Source organism: Phaethon aethereus (genome assembly GCF_964289735.1).
Source record: "Phaethon aethereus genome assembly, chromosome: 2".
NCBI classification, from domain to species: domain Eukaryota; kingdom Metazoa; phylum Chordata; class Aves; order Phaethontiformes; family Phaethontidae; genus Phaethon; species Phaethon aethereus.
This window is the reverse complement of record NC_138582.1, coordinates 15074767-15098780: the sequence shown is the minus strand read 5'-3', so window position 1 is coordinate 15098780 and position 24014 is coordinate 15074767. Positions and strand designations below refer to the sequence as shown.

At 38.1% G+C, this 24014-nt stretch overlaps 1 protein-coding gene across 1 annotated transcript in view; it reads left to right on the top strand.

The window, feature by feature from the left end:
- Positions 1–24014, top strand: part of COL14A1 (collagen type XIV alpha 1 chain) — a gene marked incomplete at both ends in the record, with an annotated part of 124761 nt that overhangs the window by 31799 nt on the left and 68948 nt on the right. Inside the window, 9 exons of the mRNA XM_082015593.1 lie at positions 7126–7281; positions 8041–8160; positions 9591–9755; positions 10159–10320; positions 11744–11895; positions 12914–13043; positions 18034–18179; positions 19512–19641; positions 22877–23016. Coding sequence (XP_081871719.1) covers positions 7126–7281; positions 8041–8160; positions 9591–9755; positions 10159–10320; positions 11744–11895; positions 12914–13043; positions 18034–18179; positions 19512–19641; positions 22877–23016 — 1301 coding nt within the window. The remainder of the gene's footprint in view (positions 1–7125; positions 7282–8040; positions 8161–9590; positions 9756–10158; positions 10321–11743; positions 11896–12913; positions 13044–18033; positions 18180–19511; positions 19642–22876; positions 23017–24014) is intronic.

Genomic DNA, 24014 nt, shown 5'->3' with positions numbered 1-24014 from the left:
TGCACCTCCTCACTGGCAGAGCATGGGGAGCTGAAAAGTCCTTCACCGAGTATAAGCACCACAACTGCTCAGCAACAACCAAAAACATCAGTGTGTTATCAACATTATTTTCATACTGAATCCAAAACACAGCAATATAACAACTATTAGGAAGAAAATTAACTCTGTCGCAGCCAAAACCAGGACACATGGTTTAGAGGGATTTCTACATACAGCTTAATTAATGTTGAGGATTTCTAAATGCCAATTTTGTCTGCAGCCCCCTGATTAACTGCCTTCTAGATAGCCGGAGAAAACTGTCTCAGGGATTTCATACTTCACTAAAGTGAGGGAAAAATAACTCTCTTAAATCCTGGTGTATTTGTTACATGGGAATGGTGGATAAATATGACCATATTAATAAAAAAAATATAGTTCTCTGCCTTGAAAAGTCATTTAGACTTTGAGACAGCTGTTTCATTTAAAACATTCATGCACTCAGATGCAGAACTGAGAGCAAAGTAGAGAATTATCACTGCAATCTCCAGAAGAGTTTCTTAGGTTTCATGTACTTTACAGGAGGTTTGGTGGACCATCTTCAGTGTAAATCTTTACACCTAAATGGACACAGTATCTTGCCATGTTGAACTCCAGTTTCAGCAAGGATTTCAGCAGTGTGCGTTGTTCTGTGTTGACATGTTGCCTGCTGGAAGAGAAATTAAAATATTATGTTTTGAACTCTCAGTTTAAATGCAGGGGGATTTTTTTAAATTAGTTTTTCTATCTAGAGGCACAGACCAAGAGAGTTTAGTGTTGCTATTTGGGAAGCTGCTGGTGCTTCAGTGCTATCAATCAGCAATGGTCTGCCAGAAAACGTTAGCACTTTCTTTCATAGTTACCTTTTATATTTATTCTGTCTATCAAGTGAATGAAAAAGTTAAAATGTAGGAAAAAATTTCTAAAAGTTTTTCTAAGCTAGTGATTGTTTACTGCAGAAGTACAACTATCATTGTGGAAAGGTGCAGAGAAAATGGCTCTTACGCTTGAGAATTATGACTAGTATGTGTAGGTAACTAATGTGTTTTATCAGCTACTGCTTTAGTTAGTTTTATGGCTTTAAATTGAAAAGGTATGCTTTAAAGAATAACATTTATCTATTGCTGTGTACTTTTTGAAAGAAACAAAATGCTGGTAAGCGGATGTTGAACTACAGAATTCACAGTCAAATGTGACATGATTAGACACAACAGATTCAGTAAATCTTAACATTCCAGCTCCCCCAAATAACAAATTTGTAGGCCTGCCAGTTGGGCTATATTAGTTTCCTGGAACAGAACAAGGTGCATGGGAAAGGGCTGGCTGCTTTATTTTATTTTGGGGATGGTGTTTTTTTTCTTCTTTTTTTTTTTTTCTAGGGAGCAGGGACAAACTTCTAACCTCATTGGGCTGCTCTTTCAACCTAGTGATGTTCCAGCATTTGAGTCCTTCAAATTCAAGCTATAGTTGGATCTAGTTCAAAGAAAAGCAGTTATGTTGTATGCATTTGTCTGGTCCATGGTCTGACATATGGGATGTGTTAAACTGAGGTCTAAGTGCAATGATGATATCACCAGCACACTGCAATAATATCAATGTCAGAAGCATGGACTTGTGAGCTGCTGAATTTTGGAGCTGAACACTGCCTCACGTTCCTCTATTTCTTTAACCCCTTTTAAAAAAGAAGTGACATTTTGCTGATGTAGATTGATATTGCCTTTGTCCTCAGTGGTGCTTCTGCTCAGCTGTGGTGCTGTCAATCGCTGCTGAGAACTGACTTTTCTCTGTCATTCATGTTTTATTCACAAGGTATTTTTCAATCACTTCTGTCATCAATTTTCTTGCCTTTTGTGCTTTGTTACCCCATGAACGAGTCTTCCATTCATACTGTATTATTACTGACCTCTGCTTGAACTTTCTTCCTCTCCTTCCACATATATTATTCAACTTTTCCACTGTGACAGGGAGTAAGAAAGGAAACGACATATTGCAGACTCAGAAAGAATTATAGTCTTAACTTCTTCTAGCAGAAGTAGTGTGTGTTTTGGCTCTTGAAAATGAGAACAGTTTCATACCAAGGAGAGGCAAAATATCAAATGTGTTTCTGCAAAATGTATCATAACTGCATCCAAATTAAACTGGTTCTTCTAAGGCATTGAGTCCTCCCATGTGGCAGTCCCTGTATTTGCTGCTTCTCCCTTTGCCTTTCAAAGAACTTTCAAAAAGCAGTAGTGTTAACTCCAAGAGTCACAGAGCCGCGGCTCTAGTCAAAAAAAATCATAGTTCTGTGTTTGTGCCTAAGTAAGGCTTGCAGGTTTTTTGGTCAAACTTCAGGTTTTTTAACATTGCTCACTCGCTTACTGAATGCATGCGTGGAAGAACAGCAGGTTGAAAATGCACCCTCAGAGAGTTGACCAGTGTTTGCAGAACCTTGCAGACCCTGCTTTGTTCTGTGCATCCCCCGTACTGCCAGAGCCCCTCACAGTCCTCAGTCTGCACTCCATTCTCTTCAATGGGATGTCTCGAGGGTCATGTTTTTCAGGCTCCAATAACTCTCCCTTTATCCCAGACAGTTCTAGCTGGGTCTTTTTTTCAGTGTTGCCATCATTAGCTTCTGTCAGTCAAAATCTGACAGGGGTCTTGATAATGCTATAGCACTTGCATATTGGAATTGCAAGCAAATGCATCACCTTTAATGTCTGGGGATTTGAGGGATCAAAGACAGGAAACTTCATTTGGTAGACGCAAAATTCCTCAATGCTGGTTATTCTTTGAAAGATTTCCCTGAAACAAAGGAACTGAAATTCTAGATGATGATATGACCTACTGAAGTAGGTTTGATGCAAATATCTTGTCCTAATACATTGCTAGTAGCCTTTACAGAATTACAGAATCGTTAAGGTTGGAAAGAACCTTTAAGATCGTCAAGTCCAACCATCAACCCAACACCACCATGCCCACTAAACCATGTCCTGAAGTGCCATGTCTACATGTTTTTTGAACACTTCCAGTGATGGTGACTCCACCACCTCCCTGGGCAGCCTGTTCCAATGCTTGACCACTCTTTCAGTAAAGAAATGTTTCCTAATATCCAATCTAAACCTCCCCTGGCACAACTTGAGACCATTTCCTCTCATCCTATCACTAGTTAGTTGGGGAAGAGACCAACACCCTCGTCACCACAACCCCCTTTCAGGTAGTTGTAGAGAGCGATAAGGTCTCCCCTCAGCCTCCTCTTCTCCAGACTGAATAACCCGAGTTCCCTCAGCCGCTCCTCATAAGACTTGTGCTCTAGACCCTTCTCACCAGCTTTGTTGCCCTTCTCTGGACATACTCCAGCAACTCAATGTCCTTCTTGTAGTGAGGGGCCCAAAACATACTAGTTGTATGCTGGTGTCCTTGGAGGTGAAATACTGAGCCTATGCCTTCATTTGTGACATGCAGAAATGAGCAGACCAAGCTCCTTCCTCCCTGGCAGAGTGGCAAGCTCCTTTTGCCAAATAATGTGAGGAAGTCCATTAATTTTTTTACTTTTTCCCCATCAAACTCCTTCACCCGTTGTAGGTGGATGCATGGAAGGCAGTTGCTCGTGTAAAATATATAAGTTCTTTTTCTGCCTTTAGGATGTTTGCAATTCTGTCATTTTCTCTAACGTAAAAATCACAGGCTCTGTTATTTGTTGTGGAATGCAGCACTTGAACTAGAATAATGCTATCTATATAAATAACACTAGGAAACATTATACAAAATTAGGTAACTGCTATCCTGCTCTTGAAACTGGTGAGTATTGTATAATTCAGAGGAAAGTGGTACCTTCTCTTTCACTATTGTTTTCCTGATAACTGAGTAAAAGGGATATATGCATAACCTGATCACAGTATTGAAACTCATAGTGGGCTAAAACACTGAGTTTTGGAAGCTTTTTTTTTAATATGGAATTATATGCTCCTTTAAGAAATTGTTTTTGAGAAAATTATTATTTAAGTTATGTTTAGGTAGTTGAACTGTTCAAAATTATCCTCAAACCCTGTAGGAATTCATCACCATGTGTGGTTGTATGGAAAGACTATGAAAAAAGACGTGGTAGAACTGGTAATGGAAACTGGCTAATCTCAGTGGGGTGTGTAAATTATTTGCTACATGCTGTGGTTTTAGACTAACGTTTTAAACTAGGATGGTATGGTGTTTGTATTCCTATCAGGTTTTAAAGATTTCTGTACAGCGTGTTATTCTGTTTAATATCTCACTGTTGTTTATTCCATTTTAGGGAACTTTCTACAATTCTATTAAGTACAACAAGGAGAAAGCATAAGCAAATAGTGGGTGTACAGAAGTAACAAAACCTAAATGTTTTATACAGAAAAGATTCAACAAGTATCTCCTATCTACGAAGAACGAATCAAATTTTCACATTCTGTGACATTGCAATACAATCTTGGATCAAACCACACATACTATTTTAACCAAAAAATAATTGAATGATACTATTTGCACTGATCTGATGATGTGGAAATAAAATATTGAAAGGAATGCCGTTATTGTTTTCTTTATTCTTTGAGTCCTGCTGCACTGAATGGATTTACTAAGATCATTAAAAGGTTTTATTCACAAAGCCATCACTACAGGATTAAAGAAACCTTATAGGCAAAACTTGTTGTTATGAAATGAGTAAGATGTAGGCTATTAACTGGGTTTCATAGTAAGCATAAGATTTTAGAAGTAGAGAAGGGAAAGACAGCCACACATTAATCCTGTTATCCTCATTGGGCTACATGATTAAACTGCTGGGATCATACTGAAAAGGTACATCTGTGCTACAGTACAGCTGCTTGGATGTGAATCAGGGGTCCAGTTCTATCATTCTTACTGGTGTAGAGTAACGTTTACTTTGCCAATAGTTCTTCTGACGTTTAAGAAGCTAATCATGGCCAGTGTGAGAATGGCACAACTGAACTGCCTGTTAATGGAAGACAAATACTGCAAGTAATGCAGGCTGATTAACAGGAAGTTTATTTGGCAAAGATACTTAAACATGAATTTTGCCATGACCAGTAAGTCCCTATTAAATCACAAAACAGATTCCAGTCCCACTGAAATCAAGGGAAGTTTTCCTGTTGACTTCAGTGATACAAAGATTTGGACCTCCTTTGGAGTTATTTTCCAATTTAAGATCATTTTTCTGATGCTTACTAAATGTTCCCCAGTGTTTGTACATTAAAATATGTTGCCAATTCAAATAGCGTTGTCTTGTACTGTAAAAACTAAAATAAAATATTTGTTTTGGCATCTTTGTAAGTGGAATTTTTGTCATGTGTTTAGAACTTATTCTACACTGCTAGCTGCACGTAGGAAATGTTCCCTGCTCTTCTAAAAACATTTTTAGTACACGTTTATGACATTAACTGTAACTTTATGGATTGGGTTTCTTGCTCAGTGGATTTACACTACAGTATGAATCTACCTCTTAATTATTACCAGTTGTTTCAAGTCCTTCTGCACATCAGATTGTTTTTGCCTGTGAGACTATAATTTTGTCTTTAATGAAAAGATTGCCATTAATAATATGATGTTAAAGTTTTAAGTTACTAACTGTGTGGTTTATTCCCTCTCTGTATGCAAGAGGTATGCAAGCACCTTTTAGATTATTTCTCACTGAATTACTTCTTTTATTTGCTGAGCATCTCTGCTCAAGATCGGTTTATTTCTAACAATGTACTTTGGTGATTCCTGTTAGGATTGCCTTAGCTGTTGGTATCCTTTGTCAATTAATTTATGTAATGGATCCTGAAAAAATCGATTATAAAAGTTGGGCTGCAGCTTACTTCAGTAATCTGCAGCTTTTTACTGTGTTCAGGGACAAGATTTTAATCCCTAAATGGTTTGTGATGCATGATACCTTTTCTGCTAATGTGTTTTGCTTTGGCTTTCCTAATTCCATCCCTGTTCTATAGTCAATCTGGTGGGGAGTTTGCTATTTTTATACTTCAAACATAAGCTCATTTGGTATACCTGTGCAACATCACTCATTCGTTTTCCCTCCCTACAATATAAATCCACTATTTCAGCAACCTTACTTTTAAAGTCATGCAGCCACTTCTGTGGGATGTGTCAATTCTGTCTGAAGTTATGGAAACTTCTTCCTTGCTCTTACTTCCCTTCCTGTCATTTTCTTGAATTGAATGTGGCACTTTTGTTTGGGCTTCTCAATTTCTTAAGAATCTGTATCCCTAAAAACCTTCTTGTTGGCTTATCTTGCAATTTGTGTCTCATCTCTACTCCCATTTCTTCTGACTTCCCCATTGGCTAGCTAAACCTTAGAGATATTAATATGCATCTCTGCTAATTCTCATCAGCTCTTTACTGTTGCTTTTTAAACGCTGTTTTATTTTTATATACTTTTCTATGTATCTGTAAGACTAAATCTTCATGTGGCACTAGTTCTTACAGAGATTGTGAATTTGAATCTGAGGTCTTTGCATTTTACCTTTGCTGTACTGAGTGCTTCCTCCTTAGGTTTAATCCTGCATAGTCCACTGACCTTCAGTTTTATTCTAGACTCCCAGGGTGGGATTCACTTCTAACTTTAGAAGTCTAACAAGAGCAGTTAAAGAAGTTTTTCTGCAGAGTTGCTGAGATGTCTAGAAACACCTGCTTTTCTATGTTGACTATAAAAGGGGTCTTGATAACTGTTTTGGATGTCTGCATCTCTAGGTAGCTCTCTCTGCATTGTCTACACCTAAGGTTAAGTGTCATGAACTGTACACTGTGGATGTATATTCTTGAAAAAGAAAATGAACTGCTGGTTTCATCGTGTTATACGACAGTTAATTTTTTCTTTTTGAAGTATTGTATTTTTAGAAGCAGCGTTTCTTTTTCATGGGTCTCCCAGCAGTAATTCTGAACAGCTTAATGAAAGAACTGAGGTAGATAATGTTCTATTACTGAATTTAGAACAAGTATGTTTAGTGATTTTGCGCATTTCTCATTTTGCCCATGGAAGAAAGCTCTAAGTGTTAAGCTTAGTGGGAGGAGGAAGGTACGAATTTATTGATTTACAATTTTTTTTTATTGCCAAATTAACAATATTGTTTTCATTTTAATGGTTTACAGGAAGCCTGTTTACCTGTAAAACTCCAGCAATTGCAGATATTGTGATACTGGTAGATGGTTCTTGGAGTATTGGCAGATTCAACTTCAGACTTGTTCGACTGTTCCTGGAAAATCTGGTTTCTGCTTTCAATGTGGGATCTGAGAAAACAAGAGTAGGTAAGGTGCTATATTTTTTCTTGCTATTTCTGCAGCAATATAAAAATTTTATTATTTCAGGATAGTTAACAGCTTAATGCTACTTATTTGTGCAAGAGTCATCCTCACCTGGAACTAGCACTTCTATCATAAGTGTAATGCTGATGGAATATATGTAGTATTAATTCCTCACAGTTTACTGTGATACTCAGCTTAGGTAAACTCTAATGCAATATCTGTGGAAAAGAAAAAACAGTGCAAACTGTCTTACTGACTTCAGTCAGCTTTAGATCAAGCCCTTGCAGTTTAATTTTCAGAGGAAGAATGTGCCAATGGATGGCTTTTCTTATTGTTTAAATTGGCTCAAATGTTATATTTCTGTTCTGCTACTTACATTTTAGTTTGTTCAAAAGCATATTAAATAAAATCGTTCTTTTTCAAAAAACAATTTCTTGGAATCTTACTAAATGCTGAAAAAGTTGTGTACTCCTCATTTACTTGCCTTAGCACTTGAAGGACAGACTTTGAAAATACATTGAGGAGTTGCCACCAAGAACAACTTTGTACTATTTTTTTGCCATGAAGCAATGCAGTTTTTCTAGTATGGTAGCAAAGCTACTTATGGTAAGCTGCGGGTAACCAAGTACATAAAACGTAGACACTTGGAAAAAAAAAAAGCTATTTGTCTAATAAATAATATAAATATAAAATAAAAATAAAAATCATAAAATAATAAAAAGCTTATTGTCTAATGGATTGCCTTAATTTCTGGTTCTTTAGGTCTTGCACAGTACAGTGGTGATCCCCGAATTGAATGGCATTTGAATGCCTATGGCACAAAAGATGCTGTTTTGGATGCAGTCCGTAATTTACCATATAAGGGAGGGAATACATTAACAGGTACAGTGTACGTTTTAGCTTTTGCCTTTTATTAAAAAACATATTCTGCTGCACAGACTAAGAAGTATTAGTGCTTATTATAAAGAGTAAAAAGGTTATAGAGTTTTTGCAGCGTGCTAATGGCTATATCCAGTGTCAGTGAAGCCTTTTCTGAAGTCCTTGTCTCATTGGCTTCACTGGGAATCTTTCTGGTCAGGACAGGGTCTCATGAAACAAAGTGTACATGAACTCTCGGTGCTGGAAGTAAAATCTTTTACCTGCTAGGAAGAAAATGCAAAATCCATTCATAATGTTCATGCACAGAGCTTTATTCTGGGGAAGGAAAGAATGCTGTTTTAATGTCTGACAACTGGCAATAGTAACTTTTTAAATGATCACCTGGGGCTTTTAGATTTCCATTGACCTTTTAGTAGTTAGAGCACTAAAGCCTCTGAAGACACTTGGTGATGGATAAATGGGGAATGCCTGTCAACCTGGGAGAAATACAGTCTCTGAATACAACTCCAGTATCATCAAAGCAGCAGTTACTAATATTGTCTGTCTTGCCGGGAGAATGATATATCCAAAGACCCCGACACGGCTTTAAGTAAATTGCTGCCTTCCTTCTGGTTTGTTTTGTTTTCTTTTCTTTTTTTGTTTTCTTTTGTTCTTTTTTTTTGGCAGGGAGGTAATGGGAGAAAGAATGTGAAAGGTTCTTCCCTTCTGCAATAGCCTTTCTTTTTGTAGAAGGAATGGTTGCAGTGGGACACAGGACAGAATGACTGTAGTGTGATTTGAGGAATGAGATTATTGTGAAGTAGCAAGTAGTAAATTATCGTGGTTATTTTATATGGAAGTTAGAAGAAGGTGAGTTAGGAACCTTTGCTATTGGAGACTTCAGAGAGTTTTCAGATGGGATCTCATTGTGATCTGTGTTTGTCCTGAGGAGTTGTTGTTCTTCTTCCCCTTTAAATAATTAGCAGTTTAAAAATCAGATTCTCTTTAAGCTTTATTTAAGCTTATAAAGTGGAAAGAACAAACAAACAAGTTAAAGTAAGATTGTATGTAGTGTGGGGGTTTATTAAGCTATCCAGAGCATGTGCTTTCATATAAACCATGTAGGTAGAAGGCGAGGGGACTTCCTATTCTAACTTTGTAGAGTAAGAAAGAAAAGATGATGTGTTCACGGAAGATCAGTTTAGGTTTCCGTAGCCAGTTTAAGATACATTGATTGATCAAAAGGCTGCTAAAGATGAATGTGACCTGCTCTGAAGTTTAGATTGCTTGTTGGAATTTAATCTTTCAGTAAATAAATTCTTCTTTTGTACTTATTCTTCCTTAAAAGTTTTCTCAGGATTTTTAAATTGAATGTAAAGACAAGCACTGTGATATTAGCAAAATAAATGGATATTTTTCCCTTTTAAAGTCTTTTAAAATGTTTCCTCTTTTAGGTCTTGCCTTAACTTACATTTTGGAAAACAGCTTTAAACCCGAAGCAGGTGCAAGACCTGGAGTATCTAAAATCGGGATACTGATCACTGATGGGAAGTCCCAGGATGATGTTATCCCTCCTGCTAAAAACCTACGAGATGCTGGCATTGAGCTGTTTGCTATTGGTGTGTATTCTGCCATATCCGTATACTGTGTCCTATTATACTCTGGTGTATTTGTATCTGTTGCCCTCTATATTAAGGAAGTGTTCTTTTCTGTCTGTATCCAGTAAGTATCATAATTAATTTAAGTCTCCTTTAATATGTTCTCCAATTCACTGCTGCTATAACTGGAATTTAGCAGTATACACGGATGCTACATTATCAGCAGACAGCTGAAAAAATGCCCGTTACGCTGGCAGAAATCAATGTCTTGAAGTAACATCTTAATGACAGAGCAATCTGTAGTTGATCATTAAACAAATAGAAAGAATTGGGTTTTAGTAATTTTTTATCAATCCCTGTGCATAGAAGATTTTTTTTTCTTTTTTGTTGCAAATATTTTCTTTGTTTTTCTTTCCAATGAAAGGTGTAAAGAATGCAGATATAAATGAGCTCAAAGAGATTGCCTCTGAACCTGACAGCACACACGTCTACAATGTTGCTGACTTTAACTTCATGCATACCATTGTTGAAGGTCTTACCAGAACAGTGTGCTCACGAGTAGAGGAACAGGAAAAGGAAATCAAAGGTGAATTAGAAACAAGATCAAATGTTACTTAATATGAACTCAGAGCTACAAACCCTATTCCAAATACCTGCTGTTCTAAGCTGGCTTCTGGCACTTGACTCGTGCTGTATGTTCTTTTGCTCACAAGAAAGTACATTGTCAGGGAAGTTATCTTCCTAGGTATGTTTTATTCTAGCTTTGATCTCTTTGATCTTTTGTTCTCTGTCTTTGACAGTGGTAAATATTATGGTATTTGGTAGTACCAAAAATACAAAAATATACACTCATTCTGCTGTAACTATTTCCAAGTGATGGACTAGGAAAAAAATTTTATAATACACAGGTTTGGGGATTAATTACTTTAACAGCTGCACATGGAATTGTTACGTTTGTGCTGTGATTTCCATCTCCTTACTGTTTTTATTGTCTCAAAAGTGTTCAAAATTTTCATCTATTAAGATTGTTTTGTCCCTTCCTGATGATGGATTTTTTTTTTCACTTTTTTATTTAATACACAACAAATATATTTCAGAACATAAGAAAGATTATGGTAAAGAAAATTGTATATAGAAAAACCTTCTCTGACTACAATATTTTTTCCTTTCATGAAAAAAAGAAATGGCTATGAAAAAATGTTGCAATTTGTCAGAGAAACAGTCCTACCAGAGGAAATTCTTTCTGAAAGGCTTCAGTGGATTTTGTTTGTATTGCTTGGTTTGTGATTCTGTAATATCACAGAAATGCTGAGTGATTTCTCAGTAAGCTTGTAATATATATTAGTAAGGAAGTCTGTCTTCACACATATTTCTACCTGTGCAATGAAAAAGTGTGTATTAGCAAGGCTTCATTCCATTTTTTTCCTCTTTTATTCGCCTGGAAACTGGAAGGAATACAGAATACTATCTGTGTCTTATGGGGAGAGTAAGCAGTCAATTGGGAAATTGAGAGGGAGAGGATGGAAAAACCATAGACATGAGGCATCTTTGTGGAAAGGAATGATTGCCAGAGAAGATGACCATTCACTACATCTCTTCAATCTGCTGGCAGGCAGCATATCAGTTTCCAGCCTGCAGCGGAGCACAGGGGATCACAGCTGTGTATGTACTTGGATGTTTTTTGTGACTGGGAAGAAGGCAAGAAAGAAAGAAAGGGCTTGAAAGAGTGTTGGAAGAAAGGACAAGGAAGGCTTGGTCTTGTATTTTTGTGTCTTTCATATAAAGGTTTATGAAAGACCAGGGAGGCTTTAGTTGCAGTGAAAACTCCATGTGCAGTATCATTCTTATTATTAGTTCTTTGTTTCCATTGAAAATGACCTAAATAAAAGTGCAGTAGCCCATTATTTGATTTTCTGAGGAGAAGCGATCTTTGGAGCTTCAGAAAATACAACAAACCAAATAATTATTTTGCAGAGGGGAATAAAAAATTTGTGTTGTCTCTAACCTAGGAACAATTGTTGCTTCACGTGGGGCTCCTTCGGATTTGATCACATCTGAGGTAACAGCTAGAGGATTCCGGGTTAGCTGGACCCCTGCACCAGGCAAGGTGGAAAAATACAGGGTTGTGTACTATCCCACTCGAGGAGGGCAACCGGAAGAGGTAATAAGAGGAAAAGCTTCCCAGAGAGTTTTAGTACAACAGCAAGAACTAACCAGACAGAAAATCCATGGCCTTATTTAAATCTATGATGAAATTCCCTATGTGGGCTCTGAAGCCCGCTACAGAAAGGAGATATGGTCACACTGGATGGTGGTGAATATCGGGTATTAGCCAGGCTGCTTTTCTGTCATGTCATTTAAAGTAAATGTGCTATAACAATGAGCACTTTTGGGGGGTGGGGTGAACTGCCAGCATTTTTGCATACACATGTGGTTACTTGAACCAATTCTATAGAATTCCCTTGCACCATTCTTGTTACAAGAACAGAAGAGGTAGGAGCTGATGGGAAGCCAGATTTTAAGTTCTAAGAAAAAAAAGTTCATAAAGGGAAGATGATACAGTGTATGTTTTGGGACGTCTACATCTAGTCATTGAAAATTTGGAGAGGTGTTTTATTTGAATAGGACTTAGGCATTTAGGAGATGGGAAAAAATGCGGTAGAACAAGCTTTTGGCTTCAGCTGAGAACTTACAAAATCGAAGGGAAAGGCAGAAGAGCAAAAGGATTTAACTAAGGATATATTTTATTTATTTTTGTACTAGAAACTTATTTAGCATGGATACTATGGTAAATGACATGTATTAATGTCAATTTGAATTACTGTGTGTCTATGTCGTACTAAAGGAATATTTATGATGATGTAATAATAATATCAAGAAGTGCCCAATATACACTCTTAAACTGTATTACATACACTATATTTATCTAAATGATTCCTTTGTTTTAAACAGCCACTTATATCAGCTAAACATTTTGGTTATGTATATGATCGCTGTTCTTTTTTCAGACACCTTACTGTACATAAAGGTAGCAAAAGTAAATTTGATTTACAAATTAACTTCAGTACATTGATTCTTAGATGCCAGTGTAAAAATTTCCTGAAAGAGGGATTGATTGATCTGATGGTAATATAGTTAGTTTGCTTTATGTGTATTTAGTTGAATTTTCTCCTAAACAGGTTGTGGTAGATGGAAGCTTATCAACAGCAGTTCTGAAAAACCTGATGTCTTTAACTGAATACCAGATAGCTGTATTTGCTATATACTCAAATACTGCTAGTGAGGGCCTCCGTGGAACTGAAACTACACGTAAGTATCCTTATCATGTCCATTACGGATTTGACTTTCTGCATTTAATCACAGCGTTTAAGCATTAGTCTTTGTGAAAAAGAAATGCAGAAGGGACTTTTTTTTCAATTTAGCTTCTTTCAAAGCATTTGCCTTAAATTAATTTCTGTTTGAATTAGTTCTGGGCTAAGTCCAAATGCTCTGTGAATATTTACACACTGAGAAAGGTTTTATCTCTGGGCTGAACTTTGAAGTCGGTTGTATTGAACCCTGAATTAGAACATTCCTACACTTTGGGTGCAGAGCCAAACTTTATAAATTAGGTTTGTGGCTGAAGATGATCTCATGAGTGGAGGATTAGGTGCAACCAACAGTACCTGCACATGATTCCCACCATTGCCAAAGATTTCAAGGTAACTTCTCTAAGTTCCTTTCTCAATGATTCAGTTACTTTCTGTCTGTAAAATGGTGTCTTGGGATATGATTAGAACGAATATGTTTACAGTTGTGGTCCTATAATGAAAACTATGCTAGTACCTGAGATAATATGCTGCTACTGATCATATGGATTTTATGAATCTATATACAAAATACAGTTACTTTTTAAGTAAATATGACAGATATTAGGTATGGAAATAAAGAGTAACTTTTTAGTTCAAACTAGGAGCCAGGAAGTCAATATGTGATATATCAATAGCTGATATCTTCTGGAAGAACAACACAGCAGGGCTCAAGCAATCTAGAAGATTTATACAGACAACAGCTTCCTGACGCAAGTGATTGAGGACCCAGCAAGAGAAGGTGCTGTGCTGTGGCTGGTACTTAAAGACAAGGAAGAACTGATGGGGCTATTAAAGTCACAGGTAGCCTTGGCTGCAGTGACTACGAGATGGTGGAATTCAGGATTCTAAGAGGAGGGAGGAGTGCAAAAAGCAGGACCACAACTCTGGATTTCAGGATAGCAGTCTTCAGTCCCTTCAGATATGTGCTTGGAAGAATCCCAAGTAATATGGCCCTGGAGAGAAGAGGGATCCAGAAGAGCAACTTTATACCTAAAGATCACATCCTACAAGCTCAAGAAAGATCCGTACTGACAAGTAGGAAATCAAGCAAAGGTGACAAGAGGCCAGCATGGATAACCCAGGAACTCCTGAGAGAACTCAGACATAAAAAGAATGTGTATAAGAGATGGAAGAAGAATCAGATGAACCAGGAGAAGTAGAGAGTTGCTGTCTGATCTTGCAGGGGTAAGTTTAGGAAAGCCAAGGCCAACCTGGAGCTGAATCTGGCAAAGGTTGTGAAGAGCAACAAGAACAGACTCTATAAGTGCCTAAACAGTAAAAGGAAGACTGAGAAAAACATGGGTCCACTTTGAACGGGACAGGGGACCTGGTGACAAAGAAAGTGGAAAACACAAGGTATTCAATGCCAGCCTTGAGTCAGCCTCTACTGTTTAAAATGGCCTTCAGAAACCCGAGGCTGATGAGATCAGTGGTAGAGTCTGGAGAAAGGAAGACTTACAGTTATTTGAGGAGTACCAGTATAGGGAGCACTTAGGCAAACTGGACACACATAAGTCTGTGGAAAAGGATGGGCTGCACCTGTGAGTGCTGAGGGAGCTGGCGTATGTCATTATCCTTGATAGGTCATGGTGACTAGGAGAAGTTCCTGAATGCGGGAAGAAAGCAAATGTCAATCCTTTGTGAAGCAGGACCTGGGGAACTACAGGCTGGTTCATTGTCACCTCAGTCCCTGGGAAGGTGATGGAGCAACTACTACTTGAAACCCTTTTCCAAACACATGAAGGACAAGGAGGTGGTTGGAATTAGTCCGCATGGGTATATGAAGGGGAAAACCTTTCTGACCTCGTGCAGTTCAACAGAGGGAAGTGCAAAGTCCTGTGCTTGGGGAGAAATAGCGCCATGCATCAGTACATACTGGGGGGGCGACCATCTGGAAGGCAGCTCTGCAGAGAAGGACCTGGGGGTCTTGGTAAACAACAAGCTGACTGTGAATCAGCAATGCACCCTTGTCACAAAGAAAGCCAAGAGTCTCCTGGATTGCATTAGAAAAAGATTGCCAGCAGGTTGAGGGAGGTGATTCTTGCCCTCTGCTCAGCACTGATGAGGCCATACCTGGATGCTTGGTTAAGTGCTGGGCTCCCCACTACAAGAGAGATGTGGACTTACTGGAGTGAGTCCAGCAAAAGGTCACAAAGGTGATTAAGGGCTTGGAGCATCTTTCATAAGAGGAGAAGCTGAGAGAGCTGGGGTTGTTCAGCCTGGAGGAGAGAAGGCTCAGGGTGATCTTATCGGTGTGTAAAAATCCCTGATTGGAGGGGATGAAGAAGAGGGAGCCAGACTCTTCTCAGTTGTGACCACTGACAGAACAAGTGTCAATGGGCAGAAATTAAAAACACGTGAAATTAAATCTGAACAGAAGATGTGATTTTATTGTGATTGTGGTTAAATATGGGAGTAGGTTGTCCAGAGAGGTTGTGGAGTCTGCATCTCTGGAGATATTTAAAACCTAAATGGACACGGTTCTGAGCAACCTGCTCTAGCTGACTGTGACTGAATGGGGAAGTTAGTTAGACTAGATGTTCTCAAGAGGTGCCTTTCATCTTCGACAGTTCTTTGATTCTGCGTCGGTGCTAATCTACCCAATCTGAAAATAAAATAAAATAGAATCATATAAAATTATTTGAGACTTCTATTTTTGCCTCAGTCTCCCAAAATGTCATCTCCAGCCATGTTATACCCCATAACACAGTGTTAGGACCTGTTTAATTTATTGAGGCAGAGTGAACAGAGTCACATACTGAGCCAACAGGATTGTTTCGTATTGCACCTGGTATTCCTTTGAAGTCACCTAGTCATGTTCTGACGGAGCTCGGCCCTGCTGGCTTTCTGAGATCTGATCAGATCACACCCCAAGGTCATGCAGCATCAAGCATTTTATACAGTTGTCGTTTGATAGTGTATTGGAAATAATAGTCTGACATGTGCAAGTATTAATCACTCCACATGATAAAATACCTGCAGTTTGAAAGTATTTTTTACTATCCTAATGGCGAACTATGGAAAATTGTAGTTTACATTCCTGCCTTTGTGTGAGATACTAACAGATTAAAATAGCCACCAATCATATGTGTTCATACAGGACATTGAAAATAGCTTACAGGTATGTGAAATCTAGATAGACACATTCATTATGCATAATGTACAGGTAATTAGAAAGGGTTATGATTTAATAGTCACTTATAACTTGGAATAAATATGAAATGCGTTCACATTTTAATTTACTGAAAATACATTTTTACCCATTTTAGTTTATTCCAGTTGTTTTTTAGTAAGTTTAATTTACCCCTGTGTTACCAGAGCATTAGTATACTCTGGCAACTGTCCAAGATGCAAATCAGCATTATGTACTGGATATTTGTAGTTGAGATTCTGAGCTCTTCAGCTGAAAATTCCAGTAGAAAACACCACTTATTTAATTTCCAGGCACGTCTTTGTTAATTATTACTTATATTGCCAGGAATATCTAGGAATTATCTTATTCCTCTCTCATATCTAGGAATTCCTGTTAAGTTAAAATATGAGTCGTAAGTTAGAGGATACTTTTCTTGTAGATTTTTAGAATCAAAATATGGAAAAGGATAAGTGATGGATACTCTCTCTGTGATTCTGGGGCAGTTTGAATAGGAATGAGACAATGTGGTAGAAAGTGTCTTCAGAATATCTCAGCATGTAGTTTCTTTCTGTAGGTATCAGAGGTCTGAGTGGAGCCCTGAGGGAGGAGACTGAAGTACATTTGAAAATGTTTATGGGTAGTTTCTCCTTATAATGAGGGGAAGTGTTGGAGAATTATTAGCATTATAATCAGAATTGGTTGCTGAATCTGTGTTTGCAGATCAGATTCTTCAGAAACATGCAAAGCAGAGCTTTGTGGAGGCTTAATATCCAGCCTGTTACAGTCTTTCTGAGTTTATAATAGGAAAGGATCGATATAAATTACCAGTTGCCTTAAGTTCCTTTCAGATCCTCTGAGTCATTTTGGGTACTGTTCTCAGTGGAGAAGTTCCAAAGGAGCAGCCAAAGTTCCCTTATACCTCTCCAATGACTGGATATTTTGGTGGGATCCATCAATGATGTAACAGCAGCGTCCTTGAGATGTTGTTCTATGAGAGGCAGAAAATGAGGACAGTGAAAAAAGTTCAAAATGCTACTCTAAAGAGTTACAGAAATACAAAGAAATATTCAGGAACCCAGTTTAGTGCTATGTTCTGGTATCAGTGCCATAAATTCACAAGTAAATCTCCTAATAATGTTTGAAAGTTACTCAGCCTGCTTAGTTATACTCCTCAGATTAGCATTTGGCATGATTTGTGATCTATGATCTTGCCCACATTTGTGTGATCCCGCTGACGTAGATCTGGGAGTTGATTTAGACAGTCCAGTCCTTAAACACACAACAGTTTGTAGTAAAAATATTTGGACATGTGCAATGTGCTCATTCAGGATTTCCTCCCGGGTGTCCTACTTCATGACTCTCTCTCCCACGCTCTGGCTTGGGGACTATTGCCAGAAAGAGCCACCTCTGGGGACTACTACTTGTTCCTAATAGCAGCCATGCCCATTCTTTGATAGCAAGTGGTCATCCTCCCGCAGATCAGGGAGAAGGAAGGGTGAGGTCTGAACAGAGTGATTTGGTGCCTAAAGAACAGAAATCCTCTCACTTGAAATGTTCAAAACATTTTAGGACAAGGAGATGAAATGCTTTGTAAGGGGTAACTCTGCCCTGGTGTTAGAATTGGTTAGGTCATAATTTCTTTGTTTCTCTATTTCTGCAGTCTTTTATGTACTAATCAGCTCTTCTTAGTTGTGGCATACAGACAGTACTTGATAGCTATATTCCTTTGTGTTTCCTGGGGTAAAATAAACTGTTTGGAAAATAGCTGGTTGTTCAAGTGAGACAACTGAAGAGTCTCTCTCTTTTTTCACTGTAGTTGCCTTGCCCATGGCATCGGATTTGCAATTGTATGATGTGTCACAGAGCAGCATGAGAGCAAAGTGGAATGGAGTAGCGGGTGCCACAGGTTACATGATCCTATATGCTCCCCTCACAGAAGGATTGGCAGCAGATGAGAAGGAGGTGATGTATTGTGCTTTCATTTGAATAGCAATTATTAAAAAAATAAACCTTTTAAAGAATAAACTAGTACATGTCCTTAACCTCCAACTTGATCAGCAAATACTTGTGGGTTGTTTTTTTTTCCATGACTGCTTTAAGTACTGTACGTGTTGCAGTCTATGAATAAAGTACAAGTACCTGTTGGTTATTTTTACATGCCACTGCCATGAAAATGCAACAATTTCAGCTGAATTACAGTGACTCTTTTGAAATGATATATGAGGTGATATGATACCATTGTATAAAACCAATACTCAAAGGAAGAAAAAGTAAAGTAAAACTAAGATATTTTCTAAGTGTGTTATCAGAAGAATATGAAGTTTAGCCTTTGTTTTCATCAGGACCCTTGAAAGTAAATAAAATTTTCAGGTGTGACCTTTATTGGTTTTCTTTTAGTTCTGTTCAACTTTTGCTTTTAAATTTAAAAATAATGCCTTCCATCAAAAGTGATTTTTAGAAAGGAAAAGAAGATGGAACAAGGTAAAGTCCAGTCTTCTGTCGCTAAAATACTAAAAACAGTAGACTTTTCTGAAGTTGCTAGTATAGTTCCAATGGAACTTCTGGTCTAGGATTTAAAAGTTTTTTATGCTCAAGTTTCTGTATGTATAATTAAGATTATGTAAAACATCTTTGTTCAAGCAAGAACACTAAAAGGCATGCAGGGGCATGTGAACTTGTAGAGTGTGTAGGAAGCTACTGAAAGCTCGCATAGACTTGTGCTCTCTGCTAAATGAGTAGCTGTGAGCATGTAACTCTTAAAAATGGGGCCTCCCTGAAAACTAGCTGATTCAGGAGGACTGAGCTGTACCCCGAAGAAAGACTTTTTTTCCAAAAATAAGTCAGTCCATGTTAATGTGGCTTTCAGTGAAGAGGTGGAGGAATAAAATACTGCACACCTTAAATAGCACAAATCTGAGCCTTGATGTGCACAGAAATCAATTCCTCCTATGAAATTTCAGTCCTATGACCAAAGATTAAGCAAGGTGTAGCTGAGAATGAAAAGGCCTTAGTAGCTGCACGTTCCAGAGAGGACTATTTTGTCATTGCTAATGTGACTAGTTACTTTTAAGGTCCTCTTACCTGTATGTTGGTTTTTGGCTTTTTGACAATTTTGTTCTTTTGATTATTGTGCAAAATCCCAAAATCTTGGTCCAAGTACTGCAGGCACAGTATCAGACAAATGCTCAGCAGAGCATTTGATCACATATCTAATTTCAGGTGTGTAAATAATGTTCTTCCCCATCATGATCTAATTCAGAAATAATGTGTCTTTTTTATTCATGGTGTTTTTAGATAAAAATTGGGGAGGCCTCAACAGATCTTGAACTGGATGGACTATTGCCGAATACAGAATATACAGTGACAGTTTATGCCATGTTTGGAGAAGAAGCTAGTGATCCCCTTACAGGACAAGAAACTACACGTAGGTATCACATATCTATATTCACGTCAGTGTTTAGAATGGTGTTTGCACATACTACAGCAGATATTTGATTTTAAAATCTGAATAGTCCATAGGGCAAGGTCTTAAGAGTACTTAAGTTTCTCATTGTGAATACTTCATTTATAGAGGCTGAGGATGTGAGAAAACAGCTTGTTTTTGGAACAGGATTGTGAACTCTTTTCTCTTGTTGGTAGTGGTGCTATGGATATCCCTGTTGATCTTGGTGGAACTACTGATGGTTTTCTGAACTTGCTGAAGGTGAATGAAGGTCACCACATAGAGCTAAATTGAGACTGCTCTGTTTAGCCTCCTGTAGCCAGAGAACCAGGTGTGTGGGGGAGCCTGCTCAGATGGAGAAGTTCATTCCTCTGGCTCAGTAGAAGTGCAGATGGAAAAGAAGCAAAGGGAAGATTCCTGTCCAACACCTTCTGCCTAGCATCTGGTAAACAAAGGGTTGGAAAGTGCCTGTGCACTCGTGATAGATGGTGTGTTTTTAATAAGCAGCAAGAATTTTGCCAGCTAAATTCTGTCCTCTGCTAACTGTACACAGCACTGTATGTCAGCTCTCTAAATAGCCTCAGCGTTTGGAAGACAAAGGAGTTGAAAATAAGCGATTGTGCTGCTGGGATATTTCTGGGACAGCATTCACTGACATCTCTGTTGCTCCCAGAAGTGGAATGATTGCTTCCTCTTGTTTTGTGCTCCTGGCATGAGTAAACCAGTGTGAAAGTCACCTACATTTAATAGGTGACAGAAGTTCAGGCATGCAGGTGCTAAGAAAAAGAAGGGCCGGAGAAATTGCTTGTAAGGTCAGCAAGTAATGGTGGAAGAAGCTGTAGGAATGCTGTTTGAACTGGGTCATCTCTGAGAGGACAGTTGTAGACAGACAAGCACCAATAGTGAACTACTGCAAGCTGGGCATGTTTGTGGACTTGAAATGAGTAACATATAATTCTCCATATATTCTCCAAATAACATGTGGAGAATCAAATCTTTGGCTCCTTGTCCCTCTGTCCCTTTCTTCCTTTCTTTGCCTCACTCCTTTTCCTCCCACCCCTCCACACTTTTGGTCAGTATTTACCCAATATCTGGTTTTCATTTATCCTAAACAGTAGATTATGTAGTTTATGACTGTGCCAGCCTGAATTCACTTGATGTCATATGATCTCGGAGGCTGCACAGCTCTAAACCTGGCAAACACATTGGATGGAAGATCCCATGCAAATTCCAGATACATTGGCACAAGCTGAGGATTCATGACCGCAGCGTTTGATCACAGAAGCCAGTAACATATGTTAGTGACCCCATCATCACTGCTGTTACTAGACCAGAATAAAAAAAACCCACTACCCTGCAACCTTCACTTATTTTTAGGGTGACTCAATGCAGCCAACTCTGACTGGTCTTTAGCACTGTAATATGAAAGAAGATCGATTCTAACCTTCCATATGCAGCTATTCAACTAAGGTCTCTTCTAACAGGCTTTGATTGATCAGGCAGTGGCAAAATCTGAGAGGAAAGCAAGCTCTTAGTGAGCGCACGTGTCCCACACGGTCCGTGTTCAATGGTAATGTCTTCTGTGCCCAGATTCAGATTTAAGCTACTTTTTTTCTTTTTTTTTTTATTTCAATGTGATTATTTCTTGCTTCCAACTAATGAATAGGCTACCTAGTATTTTCTTCCTGGCGCACGTATCTGCCTGGAGAGTGATCTGCCTAATTTGCTGTAGTATTACATGTAGTATTTGATATTCTGTATTTATTAAATAATATTATTGTACACACTGCATCATCTCAGTTACTGTAGCAAAACCTTTCTCCGTGCCAAACAGAGGCATGATCAGCAAGCTCGTTCTGGGGTGGGGTTTCTTTTTGGGGCCAGGATTTATCCAAGACTCACATAACTTTGGCATCAGGACTGCCTGTCTGGTTGAGAGCAACGTTGTCAGGAGGATGGTTCCCAAAGGAAAGAGCTGAGAGTGAAGCATTTTGTGGTATGGCCTGGGTGGTGAAATGAAGTGCATTCCACGACTGACAGAAAATGGAAAGGAAAGCCAGCATGTGATACTCCTTTCACTAGACTCAGAGGAATATACTGAATGCCAGAAAGTGTGGCAAACCCATCTAATACAATGCTGATGTATTACCGTCTCCTCTTTCGTCACAGCTGAGTTAACTTGACTGTTCCTAAGCTGGTTTGGTGTTTGCTTGCAGATTCTGAGTCAATATATGCCCTGGCTAAAGGTCCCACATAATATATGATTTATTTAATCTTTTGCTTTTTCCCATGTGCTCTTGTGTGAGGGAAACAGCTTCTGAAGTGCTATTTATCTGTCCATATGGATTGGTGAGGAATGTGTGTGTGAAGGCGGGACAGATAGAGAAAGGTTTCACAATGCAGAGAAAGTTAGCAGATGTTGGGCTAATACAGAACCTACTGCTGACAGTAACAGACAGCACAAATTGCTTTCTCTGGTGTGACAGAAAAGTGGATGCAATCTGAGACTCTTTCTATCATGACCTTATTTTCCTTCAGCTCATGACAGTCAAGGAATATATAATACATAGATATGGCTTTAACCAGGGTTGCTGTTAGGAAACAGCTTCTTTCTGTAATAAAAGAGGAAAGGTTAAGCAGAGGTAAAAAAAAATAGCATCTTTGGAGATCTTCTGAGCTAGTTATGCTTTTTGGACAAACTTACCGTTAAGTTAGGGACTTCTATGATTCAGAAAGTTTTTTGCCAAAATACTACTGTCATGAAATATTTTTGCTGGGATACTCATGGAAAACAGAATCACAGAATCACAGAAACAAATGCAAAATACAAAAATGTATTTTATATCAAACAAATGCATGTAGGATAAAGATGCAATTGAATTAATTTAATTCACAAATACAAACACAGATTTATTGCAAGTATTGTGTAGGCTAGAGCTTGCTATGAAGTTTTCTATGAACAATAACGTAATTTCTTTCTTTTTCAGTATTAGTTGAGATGCACTTAGCAAGACTGAAAGTTCTGTTTCAGCAAAGAACTAAGCTATTTTACTTGCGTTTTAGTACTTTTGTAGCTCCGTTGATGTATGTCTTTTAATATAAATATTGGTGATATAAATTTTTGAATGGAAAATGTGCTGTTTATTTTCAAGACATGAAAAATTTCATAGCTAAAACCTGGAATCACTTTCATGGTTTTATCTCTTTCCTTTTCAAGTGCCTCTAAGCCCACCAGCAAACTTGAAATTTTCTGATGTTGGACACAGTAGTGCTAAGCTAACATGGGATCCTGCTTCCAAAAATGTAAATGGCTATCGCATCATTTACGTTAAAACAGATGGAGCAGAAACCAATGAGGTAAATTATTAACATCTCTCTTCCCTTAACCAATCTCAGAACTCTTCAAACTTCTGTAAATGATACCAAGATGTTCTAACTTAGACTCTTGCATTTAATAATTTACTTATGCAATATTTAGTTATGCCTTGTTACTAAAGATGCCTTATAATAGCTTTTAGCAGCATGAATTCTGTGATAGAATGAAAAATGGGATGGAATGACATTAATACAGAAATCTGAAAAAAATACAGAAAAAGTTAAAAAAAAAATTGTAGTGAATGTGTCCCATTATTAAAACAGTCCAGACCCCTTACAAAATAAGTTGTCATGGATAACTTAGACCTCCAAAAAGTCCTTAATAGTCGTTGTGTGTAATTATATTTCTTCTAAGACATATCTGGCCTTTCATCTATACAAGATGTAATATTGGTATTAAAACTGAAGAAACTGTTCCTGAGTTTAGAGGAGAGCATACCCATGTGATGTTTGTCTTTTCTTTCTGCTAGGTCCCTTAAAATTTATATTAAAAATCACTTGACCCCTTCCTATTGATTACCCTTAATACAGATTACAACTTCTGGCTGTACTCATCACATTTGGGCATGTCAGGCTTCTGGTAATATACTTGATAGTGTGAGTGAATGTTCAGTAGGTCTTTATCTACCTCTTAACTTTTCCTTTATGTCTGTTCAAAGAGCAGGTAGCTTTTTTTGTTTGCTCTGCATCAGTAGCATTTCCCCTGTGGTGCTGAGCTAACGTGACACTGAAGAGTTGGACTGATAAACTGTCAGTTTATACAGCTTTGAGTTTTATACCCCTGACAAAGTCATGTTAACTGCAGCCTGGATAGAGACCAGATGAAACTGTCATTTTGTCTCTTGAGAAATTTTAAACATAATGGTTTATGCAGTGATTATCCATGATAAGGGTGTGGATTCAATAGCCCCAAAAGTTCCTTCCCCTTCTGGGTTCTTGAACGTGCAGTGCTGATATGTTAGCTAGTGAGTTAGGCTTAC